General features: G+C 48.2%; 1 protein-coding gene across 2 annotated transcripts; it reads right to left on the minus strand.

The window, feature by feature from the left end:
- Nucleotides 1-442: 442 nt before the first annotated feature.
- On the minus strand, nt 443-10,854 carry GLRX (glutaredoxin). Of its 2 annotated transcripts, none has more exons than XM_068980668.1 (3): nt 10,585-10,854; nt 3,183-3,302; nt 443-1,613 (listed from the first exon to the last, which is right to left on the minus strand). In XM_068980668.1, exons 1-2 carry the CDS (start codon nt 10,789-10,791, stop codon nt 3,189-3,191), a joined length of 321 nt encoding a protein of 106 aa, XP_068836769.1. In that variant the 5' UTR covers nt 10,792-10,854; the 3' UTR covers nt 443-1,613; nt 3,183-3,188. The 2 variants fall into 2 exon arrangements, with proteins under 2 accessions (XP_068836769.1, XP_068836770.1); XM_068980669.1 differs by having other exon boundaries at nt 443-1,616.
- Between the last annotated feature and the right edge of the window lie 2,050 nt (nt 10,855-12,904).

Here is a 12,904-nt window from a genome sequence, read left to right on the forward strand (position 1 = left end):
GAAAGATGAACAAAGGAGAAAGAAGGGTATCTCGGGAGGACCATGATGAGCAGGGTGCAGAGATGGGAAACGAAGAGCAGGCAAGTGGTTGGGACGTGACTGGGGACCAAGTTTGCACACTGCTCTTTGCACACTGCACAGCCTCAGGGGGTGTGTTCACAGTGTGGTGTGTGACCTGCGGGTCATCCACTGCCATCTGGTTGAAGGGAGGAAGGTTAGAGTCCCTAAGGGAAGGGAGAGGAAGCCCAGGGTGCCAGAGTATTAGCAGAGGAATGGGAAAATGGAATGTGGTATGAAAAAGACTATTATTGAATCCTAAACATTATTCAATAGGCTGTGTAAACATATGCAAATTATGAAATTTACAAAATCACACCAACAGTGTATACTCAGTGAAAGACAATAGCATGTGCCTTTATTTATAATGGCAGGAGGGACGGACGTGGAGAAAAACACCTGAAATTGGTTTATTTTGCATTGATGACACTCCTTAAAGTCTTGAGAATGCAGAATTGGGCAAAAATCACTTTATGATCCATGGGTACTTCTTTAATAGAGAAGAAATTAACCATTCATACTTGAGTCTACAGAAAGAAATTAACTTACTCTTGCAATTCTAGACTCCTTCACAATGAGGAATTCTTAAGTTCTCATAGAGTGAGGGGGGAAGAGGGGAGAGAGAGAATCATCTAGAACAGTGTTTCCCAAACTTGGCTGTTTTCACAGACACATTTTTTGGGGGAGGGGGATACAGGTTTTCTACATAACATTTAAATGTTTATGTTTTCCTTCTGTGTGTCATCTAAACAATATATGCTTGTTCAGGATTCCCTGGACACCATCTGACCTAACAGTGTTGCCGTATGATCACCGCACCTACAGTTAGACCTCTGACCCCTGGAGCACCAAGTGAAGACCAACCGTGCTTAACTTTTCACGTGGCTTCTCTCGGATTGAGAGACAGAACAGACAGAACCATCGAACATTTCCTGTGAGATCTGTGAGTTGTCAGGGTTCAGGGCAGCGGTTCACAGCAGTGACTCTCAAAGCAGAAAGGGGTGGGGTGGGTTGGAGATGGTGGCCTGGGAAGACACCTTCTGAAAAAGCACATTCAAAATGCCTGTTGATTTCATAATGCAAATTCTAGGACGTCAAACTCAACAAAATAATTTTCAGGCAGTAGCAGAAAACCAACTCTAGCTTCATGCTTGGGGGCCTGAGACACACTTGGTTGAGAAACCCAGGTGTTGGAGGTAGAGGCATCCCAGCTCGAGGAGACCCTTGGTAAGAACATGTGCCAAAGAGAAGGACCATCTTTTGGGTCAGTGAGTGAATCCTAAGCATATCTTGTCATGGTCCCTGGGAACCCAAAGGGCCAATCCACAAGAAGCCCAAGACATCCATCAGACCTGTTATTTGGGGCAAGTTGGTCCATTTTTAATACTGAGTCAAAAGAAGCTGTTGACTTCCCTTCCCCTTTTATTGAGGTTAACATATTTCAGTAAACAGTTGCTGTAACTGGGTACAGTCACCCCAGGTCCATCCTCCAGGAACTGCTGTCATTATCTGCAATGCCATCCTGTCCCCAAGGGGGATATCAGCCTGGGTCTGCTCTGCTAGGGAAAAAAAAACAAAAAACACAAAGAATCGGATCTTCTTAGAGCAGTTCCCATCATTTCTCTTTCATTATCAGAGCACTGACTCTTGCCATTTAAACACAATCAGTTACAGATGGTCTTGAAATGCAAGTTGCCAGTGGAATACTAAGAGCATAATATGCTGAAGGACAATGCAGCTAAAGAGATCTGGCGAATATGGGGGACTCTAACACCCACCCCAACCTAGAGGTCACTGGGGGGATGGTATTTCCCACTTTCCCTGGAAAGGCACAAGTTTTCTTTCATTCTTAATCTAAGCCTGAATTGTTAAAAAAAAAAAAGTGTATCGAATAGGAAACATTTGGCACCACATGGGGTGAGGCCAGGAAGCTAACCCAGACGTCTGTTTACTTGCTGGGATAAAGTTGTAGAACTGTAATTCAAGATTTGTAAAACTGTTTGCTTTGAAAGGGATCGGTTATGCTTTTCAGGCCTTGTGTTTTCACTCCTGTGGCTTTTCTGAGTAATCCCTGCAAACTCTGTGTACTCATTGCTCAGGGGTTAATTATTAATTAGTGGGCAATAAATATCCTTCAAAGAACATTTTAATTTGAACACCCTACATTTCTCCTTTGGCTTAAAATAAAAACAGTCTTTCCACGGATGACTCAGTGGAATTGGCCTGGTTCGAAGCCGTCTTGCTCCAAGAGCTGCAGGGAGGGGAACCCATCAGATCCCAAAGGGATCTTGATTCCTTTCTGAAGGATCCGTGACCCTGTGGTTTTCCATTCAGTCAAAGATCTCCTTCAGGTTACAACTTTAGGAAACTTTGGCTTGTCATATGGGAAGCCAATTGAATTGAGTTGGCTTCGCAGGGTGAACACAGGTACAGCAAAAACTACCTTGGTTTCACATTGCATCTAGGAGATTTCAGGCTGCTTCCCATGGCCTATGACCTCTGGCCACTGCCCACATTTGCTGCTATTAATACCTTCCCTTCTCACTGCCCTTCACGCAGTCTGCTCTTGCTTGCTTTTGGCTCCTTGAATATTCCATACTTGTCCCCTCAGGACCTTCCTACCTACTTTCTATTCCTTCTGCCTGAAAAGCTCTTCGGCTTCATCATTATATTGTTGTCTCCTCCTTGTCAATCAGGTCTGGGCTTAGCCAGCCCCTCTGAAAAAGGCCTTTCCTCACCACATTAGCTCAGTTTGCTCCCTACCCCTCTGCCATGTTCTATCAGATTATTCACTTGTTTCAGGCATTATTTAACTTGTGTTTGATCAGTCTCTCTCTCTAGAATATAAGTTCCATATTATTCTTTTGTTCATCTCTATATTTCCAATGTCTCATACAGTGTCTGGCCCATAGTAAGTGCTAAATAAATATTTGTTAAATGAAGGTTGGGGGAAAAGCTTTCCTCCTACTGATGCACTTTGTAAAAGGGAAACTCATACATGACATCGCAGTTCCCCAAATCACCCTTTGCCTATCGTGGGTGCCTTGCTCGATTGTAATAAAACACGACAGTAGAGTTCCACCATCTGTCAGTGTTCCTGGCCCAGAGTCCCACCTGTCACTCACCTGTAATTATTGCAGGGCTCCAATTTGCTTTAGCCGTGTCAACAGTTCCCCTCTCTCGTGCATATTTACTAGATCAGTGCATCCACCTATGCACTCTTGACCGATGAAGACTCGAGGTACCTAAGAAAGCAAACAAGCCAGGACATTTAGGGAACTTCATTAGGTTAGACGCTTTTATCATTCTCTGAATATTCCGCATGGTCTGAAGCTTTTCAAATCACTTTACAACGTCCTCATGTATACTCTTTCAAGTCAGAACTTTGTGAGAAGCATAACATAATTCACTCGAGAATGCTTTTAAACTAAGATGCTTTTCACGTGGAATGTTCTGTGTGAGATTGTCTAACTTGTCAAAATGATTTAAAAATTTCACTCTGCAGGAACACCTTTCCAGGAATGGGTTTTGGTTGGCTGCAGCCAGACCACCCTGATTGAATTCTGGTTTCTCTGCAGCTGGGACCACACGTGAGCCCTTAAACTGAACCATGGCAACCAGGAAGGAGTTTGTTTTTAAGTACAGCTGAACAAGTATTTCCATCAGTTCTGTCCCTGAGTTTTAGACTCAGTTTATGAGAGTCGTCTCTCTCTTGTGAGCCCTGCCCTCAGCTAGGGAAGAGATGATGTCAGAATCACCTTCTTTGAAATGCCTGGCCCATCATAGGATGAAGTGCCACAGCTCTGGGAGCAAAGACATGCATCTGCTTTGGTTTCGCAGCTGGCATGGGTGGGTCTTCCAGGGCCCGTCAGACTGACACAGTCAGCTCTTTCTGCTGAGCACATTCATCTCGAGTCAAACTCAGGCTCCCTCCCTGCTGCTAGGTAAGGTTCATTCCAGGATTCCAGGGGGCTCTTGGAGGATAAAGTCCTTTCACTGTGGCTCAGACAAGTTCCAGGCCAAGGGTGTTGCAGAAAGGCTGACTGGCAGTGAAGAAGCAAGCCCAGCACAGGCTCCCCGAGGGGTCAGGAAATACCGGGTCCTCTCCCAGAACACTAGGGACATAATAGAAGGGGCAGGAGAGGTTAAGAATATTTTCAGAGCTTTTGCTTTTCCTCTGAAGGCACAGTTACTCAGATGCATGTCTTTATTGAGGTATAGTTGACGTCCAGTGTAAGTTTCAGGTGTACAATATGGTGATTCACAATTTTTATAGATTATATTCCACTTATTATAAAATATTGGCTATACTCCCTATATGGTAGAATGTATCCCTGTAGCTTACTTTTACATAATAGATTCGACCTCTTAACCTCCTACCCATGCATTGCCTCTCCTCTCTCCTCACTAGTAACCACTGGTTTGTTCACTGTAAGTTTCTTTCTTGTTATATTCACTAGTTTGTGGTGATTGTATTAGATTCCACATGTAAGTGATATCATGCAGTCCTGTCTTTCTGACTTGTTTCACTCAGCAGAATGCCCTCTGAGTCCATCCACACTGTTGCAAAGGGCAGACTTTCATTCTTTGTCATGACCGAGTAGTATCCCACTGTGTATACACACACCCTGTCTTCTTTATCCATTCATCTGTTCATGGACACACTCAGGTGACTTCTGCATCTTGGAAATTGTAAATAATGCTGCTATGAACATTGGGGTGCAGGTTCAGATGAATTTTTTTTTTAAGGAAGAGAGTTGAGAAAAAGGGCTGAAGTACTTCAGGTAAGTCCTACCATATTTCTATTAAGACGGGGATCTGGGCGGAAGTAGGCTTTACAAATTAAGTTGAAAGAATCCTTCACTACATTGCCTTGGCTGCGTCCTGTGTCCTGAGCAGGAGGAGCGCACAGGATGGTGTTCCAGTGAGGAAGCCTGGCGGTGCCCTCCTCAGCCACACACGGGCCCGCCTGCCCCACACGCCCATGGAAGTGACATCAAGGCCAGTTTTCTTTTTTAAATCTTAACCAGCTGAAAGAATTTGCAGAAAGATGAGCTCAGAAACCTAAAGTTTCCCCCCTGGATCCTGGCCATTATTTTAGAGAAAATAAAGCACCTCTCAGATTGTTGGGGGCCATTTGGCTTCTGTCCTCCCAGGAACAGCTGGCTGTGGTCAGTTGCAATGGTAAAGAATCCTAATGGAATTCAAATAATTATAACACTGGGCTCCTTCTGTGGAAAGCATTGCCTAAAGGAGTAAAACTCATCTGAGCTTCAAATAAAGACGCTTTCATTCTTTTAGTTTTTATTTTTTCTTTTTGATGTGAACCATCTTTAAAGTCTTTTTTGAATTTGTTACAACATCGCTTCTGTCTTATGTTTTGATTTTTTGGACAGGAGGCACATGGAATCTTAGGTCCCCCACCAGGCATCAGACCCACACCCCCTGCATTGAAAGGAAAAGTCCCAACCACTGGACTGCCAGGGAAGCCCCATGGAAGGGATGTGTTCATTCTTGAACTTGCGTTACTTTTGAAAATAACTGAGTGATTGTCACTCCTCCTGTTGCTTCCCCCATCCAGACCAGGGGGTCTGGATTACATCAGTTGGAGAGAAACCCCTAAGAAGGAAGGCGTCCTCCCCTTAGACAGCAGTTCTCAGACCTGAACCACGCATCAGAACTGTGGTGGGCTTGTTAAAACCTAGATTTCTTACTCCTCCCCACCCCACATTTATGATACAGGAGATCTGGGCAGGGGCTCAAGAATGTGCATTCTGACAAGTTCCCAGGTGACTCTCAAGGAGCATATTTGCAACCACGGGTTGGTGCTGAGGGCAGTTCCTTCCTCCCGGGGTAACTAACTGAGGCTTTGGAAACCCATAGCTCTATGGCAGCCCCCAGCCCCCGAAAGGCAGGCCCTGAAACACGATCAGATCAGATCATCTGGGCTGTCCCCAGGGCGGAATTCTGTGCATGCCATCTGGCACACAAGCTGCTTGTGAGAGCTGAGAGCTGGAAGGCCCCATTGCCCTAACACCCCCTCCTCTGGGCTAGGGAACAGTGAAGACCACGGGAAAGCCCATCAAAGGTCCAACAAAGGTCCCTCTAGTCAAGGCTATGGTTTTCCCTGTGGTCATGTATGGATGTGAGAGTTGGACTGTGAAGAAAGCTGAGCGCCGAAGAATTGGTGCTTTTGAAGTGTGGTGTTGGAGAAGACTCTTGAGAATCCCTTGGATTGCAAGGAGATCCAACCAGTCCATCCTAAAGGAAATCAGTCCTGAATATTCATTGGAAAGACTGATGTTGAAGCTAAAACTCCAATACTTTGGCCACCTGATGCGAAGAACTGATTAATTTGAAAAGACCCTGATGCTGGGAAAGATTGAAGGCAGGAGGAGAAGGGGACAATAGAGGATGGGATGGTTGTATGGTATCACCGACTCAGTGGACATGAGTTTGGGTAAACTCCGGGAGTTGGTGATGGACAGAGAGGCATGGTGTGCTGCAGTTCATAGGGTCACAAAGAGTTTGACACGACAGAGTGACTGAACTGAACTGAAAGCCCTTCAGTTATCAGCTCCCTCAGAGGAAGCTGAACTTGCAGGCCCCACCGGATGGTGTGGGAGGCTGTGGTGGCCCAACAGGAAGCTGCTGATGCATCCGAGAAGGAAGAGAAGGCTCGTGCTCTGTGCCTCCCCTCCCAGCCCACCCCCCCTCTTCGGAGGAACTTGAGTCTGTTATATTAAAGAAGTAGGGAACTGCCACCAGAAAAGCCAGCCTGGGAATTCTGCGGCCTTCCTTCTCCAGCTTTCTCTAGCCTCAGCTGGGGTGGCCTCTTCTGTTCTCTGTACTAAGTCGCTTCAGTCGTCTCCGACTCTGTGCGACCCCGTGGACTGTAGCCTGCCAGGCTCCTCTGTCTATGGGATTCTCCCGGCAAGAATACTGGAGTGGGTTGCCACTGCCTTCTCCGGGGCTTGAACCGCGTCTCTCATATCTCCTGCTTTGGCAGGCGCGTTCTTGACCAGCAGTGCCACCTGTGTTGCTGAGGCTGCTCCTCAGCTGATTGCCAGCTCTCTGCAGCACCTCCTTGGCTGCTCCCTGGTACGGTTCCTTTCTCACCGGAACTGGTGCCATAACCTCCAAAGGTCCCCAGTTTAGGTCCTTATCCTGGCCTTCCTGCAGCCTCTTTCCCCACAGCCACTGGAGTGACCCTTTCAAAATCAAGCGGCATCTCATCTCCCGTCACATGCCTGGTCCGTGTGCCATGTGATGGCATGAACGGCCCTGCCTACCTATTCCTCATGATCTCAGACCACACCCGCTCCTAACTCACAATGCTCCACCCACACAGGCCTTCTCGCCAGGCAGGCTTCTACCCCAGGACCTTAGCATTTGCTGTTCCTACTGTCTGGAATGTCCTACGCCTACACTTCTGCATGCCTTGCTCCCTCAGTCCCTTTAGAGATCTGCAAAACCAGTGAGACCCTGCCAGCTCCATTTAAAAGTGTACCTTGCTGCCTACTGCTTGCCTCCCTTTCCTACCTGGCTTCTCCACACCACACATCACTTACCACCTTCCAACACACTACTTTATTTATGGCATTTACTAGAATGTAAGTTCCACAAAGGCAGGAATTTTTGTTTGCTCTGTTCAGTGTTCAGAAAAGAGCCTAGTACAGCAGATGCTTAAAAATATTTGTTGTATTCAGCAAAATTATCCTTCAAAAGCAAAGGAGGAAAAGATGTCTGCACACAAGCAAAAAGGAAGCAAATTTGTTGCCCAAAGTTCTGCCTTGTGAGGAATGTTCAAAGGCATCCTTCAGAGAAAAGGAGAATGACAGAGGTCAGGAAACTTGGATTTACATAAAGAAAGAACTTTCGGGAAGAATAAGTGAAAGCACTGATCTAGGGGCTGTGGCTATAGCAAAACCAAAACCAGCGTCTCCAGTTTGGTGGCCGGATCGAAGTCCTATGTTTCCGCAAACAGTCAAGTCCCACCGGGCTGCTGCTCTTTGCACAGCACCACAGGCATAGCAAGACAGCGACAGCGCTCACGGTTTCCAGTCTCTTTGAACAGAAAACCTTCAGCGCTAGGGAGGATGAAGTTATATATCCTGAAAGGATTTGTTCTCCCCTTGGAGGAATGCATTCAGGACTCAAGAACCTGTGAAAGGTATCTTGAAAAATTCAAAAACAAACTTTGAAAGATCACTAGAAGAAAGTGTTAGCTGTACAGTGAATTGGGGGTGGCGGTGGGGGGAGTTGAATGGTTGTGTGAAGAGGTTTGTTTTTCCTGCTAGAGGATAGCTGCTGCTGGTTGAAAGATGTGGCTCCCAAACCTTGTTGCAAATTGGAATTACTGTTTTGGTTTTTTGATGGGAGATACATTCTATTTTGACTTCCACATTTTTTGAGGTGTAACTGACAAACCTGTGTGTGTTTAAGGTGTACAATGTCAGGATTTGATATACAGATACACTGTGAAATGATTACTGCAGTCAAGTTAATTTACATATCCACGACCTCACAGCTACTACTTGCGTGTGTGTGTGGTGAGAACACTTAAGATGTAGTCATAGCAAACTGCAAGCCTACATTTCACCCCCAGCACTTCCTCCTCTTACAGCTCTGTGTTTGTATTCAGGTCCTGCTAAGTCACTTCAGTCGTGTCCGACTCTGTGCGACCCCATAGATGGCAGTCCACCAGGCTCCCCCATTCCTGGGATTCTCCAGGCAAGAACACTGGAGTGGGTTGCCATTTCCTTCTCCAATGCATGAAAGTGAAAAGTGAAAGTGAAGTTGCTTAGTCGTGTCTGACTCTTCGAGACCACATGGATTGCAGCCTACCAGGCTCCTCCATCCATGGGATTTTCCAGGCAAGAGTACTGGAGTGGGGTGCCATTGCCTTCTCCGATTCATGTCCTAGAGATCCTAGGGATCTTTAAAACTACTGATGCCTGTCTGCCCCCTCTCCTGTGGGATTTAATTGGCATGGAGTCTGACTGAGGCATTGAGAGGTTTTTTTTTTTTAAGTTCCCCAGGTGATTCTGGCTTCCCTTGTAGCACACACAGTTGGTAAAGAATCAGCCTGCAATGCAGGAGGCCTGGGTTTGATTCCCGAGTTGGGAAGATCCCCTGGAGAATCCCATGGACAGAGGTCCTGGCAGGCTACAGTCATAGAGGACTGACCCATAAGGGTCAGACACGACTTACAGACTAAACCACCCCCACAGGTGATTCTAATGTACAACAACACCTGTAAACCGCCCTCCCCGAGGGATCCCTCACATCAGGGGCCAGAGCTGTACCCACACTGCCCTTTGGTGCTTAGGACCCAAGCAGCCTGAATAGCTGGTGGTCCAGCCAAGCAACAAGAGGCCCTCTCGTCATTGTGTTCTCTACTCCAGGACCTTCCTAAGACCAAGGGTCCTCGGCTCCCAGTGGGGGTCCCTGGAAGCAGTAGAGTTTTGCCTCCCTCTGCACCAGAATGCTGACTTCTGATTGAAGCGGTGGGCTTCCTCTTGAGAACCAAGGAAAAAACACCATCAAATCCAAACTAAACCTCAACTAGGACACGTGCACCTGCAAACACTGTATCCTAGAACGTGTGTCCTGAAAGGGGGCTGGTGGGACATGACTCGGCACCACGCTCCGACCCCGGCACCTGCGCTGATCTGGTGGCCTGGCTGGTTGGCGACCGGAAGCCCTGGGTGCTAAGGAAGAGGAAGTCCTTTCACACAGAGGAGAGAGGGTGTCAGGAGCCCCCGCTGTCTACTCAAAGCAAAAAGGACCATAGAGGTCTCCTCCGGCCTGGTGTTGCAGCCAAGGGGTATCCTGAGGGTCGCAGGTGGGGTGACTTGCCAGGATCACACAGCAAGCCACTGAGAGCCCAGCCAGAACTCTGGCCTCTGACGTCCCTAACTCGACAGGCCTGGAACTATCCCCTCATTTAGGTCAAGGAGCCACAACGAGTCATTAGGTTGTTTTTTTGTTTTTTTTTTTCCCCAGTGGGAGGAATGAGATAAGATACGGAAGAAGGAGAAAATTTAAGGTTAAAGAGAGCCCAGAGGAAAAGACTGAAGGAGAGCAAATGCCACTGGGCCCTGTGAACCCGGAGGAAAGAATGCTCTGGGTTTTTGCTCAACAGCAGACACAGAGGGCTCACCCGTGGCCCCTCCACCCCTCCTTCCACCGCCCAGCCCTGCAAGCTCAGGCTGTCAGTGCTGAAAACAAAGACTGCAGAGCGCTCCTCGGCGGCGGCGATTCCGGGACACAGCTGCCCGCCGGCCCGCCCGCCTTGACGCCCAGCACGGGTCGGCTGCGCACCCCGTGGGCCGAGGTCCGCTGCCTATTCAAGGAAGCAGCTCTTGTCTCGGGCGCCCTCCCCCGCACCCTCTCAGAGCGACGAAGCCCTAGCGGTGTCCCCGAGGAAGGCACGGGCCACCCGTCACAGACAAAGGCATCCGGGAGCCTTCCCCCCTCCTCCCCTCGCCCCCCCAGCCTTTGAGCAGGAGACCCCAGGCTCACCGTTCTGGCTCCAGTGAGCTGCTCCAAGTAATCTTGAATCTCACTGGTGTTACTGGCGGCTGTAATATCGACAAATTCCAAAAGCCCTTGTTTGAAGGGCAGTTGGCTGAGAAGCTCCTGAGTCTTTCTGCAGTAGGGGCAGGTGGGCTTGATGAACACGACCACCTTCCCAGGCTGGATCTTGCTGTTGACGAACGCTTGAGCCATGCCGCCTCCCTCCGGGGGGTACACACCTCCACTGTAGGTAGAGCTTTGGAGTAAAAGCCGCGGCTGACCGACCAGCTGGCTCTCATTTAAAGGAACCTCCCTGGAGGAGGAGTTTGCCCCCGCGGCGTGCTCGATTTTTAAAGGGCCAGCCCTGAAAGTCATTTCAGTTTGGAGCGATGCACCGGCTAGAGCTTTGGAGCATGAACAGCTACATCCCGGGGTGTCATTGTCCCCAGCCCTTTCAGGGGTGCCCTCTCTGGAGAAGAAAGCAGAGCCAGCTCGCTCTTCGGAGAAGCTTGAAGGGTGCAGACCAGCTCCAGGGCGGGAGCCTGAGCAGGCAGGCAGGCACCTCTTAGAGTCAGTTCTTATTGCCCCTCAGGGCTTCCCTTGTGGCTCAGCCAGTAAAGCATCTGCCCGCAATGCAGGAGACCTGGGTTCGATCCCTGGAGAAGGGAAAAGCTACCTACTCTAGTGTTCTGGCCTGAAGAATTCCATGGACTGTATACTCCATTGGGTCACAAAGAGTCAGACAGGACTGAGCCACTTTCACTTCACTTATTAGACACGGTTTCTAAAAAAACACACAGAATCATTCAAGAAGCAGAATGCACTGAAATCTATTTAGAAGTGAAATTCAGATTGTGATTTTAAGTCTAGTCTTGCCTGCGCTGTTTGTTGTCACTGTTTAATGGAATTGCTCCACCACCTTCAAACATCTGGAGATTGCACAGAAGAATCTGGCCCTGCAGCCTCTCCCTGAAAAGTCAGGTCACCTTCATGAGAGGCAGCAGCTGGGGCTGAGGTGTGGTTGTCCTTTGGAGGGGACAGAAGCTGGCTCCCGGCTGGCTCACGCCTTCCAGATACCCACTCTTCATCCATAAGCTTTTGAGTTTGTGACCCTTGAACAGCAGTTTAGCATGGAGGCAAATTCTAGCACAAACCCTAATTTCAAACTGCAGATCCAGTGAGGGTGTTTTTCTCTGTTTGATCCCTTTGTTGTCACTGTTTGTGAGTCTGAGTGGTGTTCAGTTCAGTCACTCAGTCGTGTCCGACTCTTTGCGACCCCATAGACTGCAGCACGCCAGGCCGCCCTGTCCATCACCAACTCCCAGAGTTTACTCAAACTCATGTCCATTGAGTCGGCGATGCCATCCAGCCATCTCATCCTCTGCCCCTTCTCCTCCTGCCTTCAATCTTTCCCAGCATCAGGGTCTTTTCCAATGGGTTAGCTCTTCCATCAAGTGGCCAAAGTATTGGAGTTTCAGCTTCAATATCAGTCCTTCCAATGAATATTCAGGACCGATTTCCTTCAGGGTGGACTGGTTGGATCTCCTTGCAGTCCAAGGGACTCTCAAGAGTCTTCTCCAACACCACAGTTCAAAAGCATCAATTCTTTGGTGCTCAGCTTTCTTCACAGTCCAACTCTCACATCCATACATGACCACAGGAAAAACCATAACCTTGACTAGACGGACCTTTGTTGGCAAAGTAATGTCTCTGCTTTTCAATATGCTATCTAAGGTCATAACTTTCCTTCCAAGGAGTAAGCGTCTTTTAATTTCATGGCTGCAGTCACCATCTGCAGTGATTTTGGAGCCCCCAAAATAAAGTCTCTCACTGTTTCCATTGTTTCCCCATCCATTTGCCATGAAGTGATGGGACCGGATGCCAGCTGTTGTCGCTGTTTGCGAGTCTGAGTGGTGTAATAGCTCACTTATTTCACGCTCACCCGAGTGTTGTGACACATTGTAGGACCTGCTGCCATGTCCTGTGCGCCCACACTCCTGAGTGGGGTGAGCGGTACCCTTTGTTTTAGGGCCAGTTCTGACCCCTCTCTGTGTGGTAAGTTAAATAAAACAGGGACAAACACCTCCTCTAAAAGTGGACTCTCCTTTTCCCCCAGGAAGTTTTACACTGAAATTCGGGCCGCAGGCCAGAGCTATACACTCAGTGATTGTCATGTCAGAGTCCCAAGCATAGCGTGACTAAGAGAAGGAAAGAAAATTGACTCTTGGAAGCAGCTGTCATTATTCCTAAAATTAAGTGGCCAAACAGAAACCCAGGCTCTGAGTCACAGAGAGGGACTCTAAGTGATGTCTCTGTCACTGAAAAG

The sequence above is a fragment of the Capricornis sumatraensis genome, chromosome 9, assembly GCF_032405125.1.
Source record: "Capricornis sumatraensis isolate serow.1 chromosome 9, serow.2, whole genome shotgun sequence".
Classification (NCBI taxonomy): Eukaryota; Metazoa; Chordata; class Mammalia; order Artiodactyla; family Bovidae; genus Capricornis; species Capricornis sumatraensis.

Excerpts from the sequence above, each read along its gene's own strand:
- GLRX (XM_068980668.1), bottom strand. The coding sequence starts at position 10,791 with ATGGCTCAAGCGTTCGTCAACAGCAAGATCCAGCCTGGGAAGGTGGTC. Across the intron at positions 3,303-10,584 it reads AGCTCACTGGAGCCAGAACG|GTACCTCGAGTCTTCATCGG; the intron begins GTGAGCCTGGGG and ends TTGCTTTCTTAG.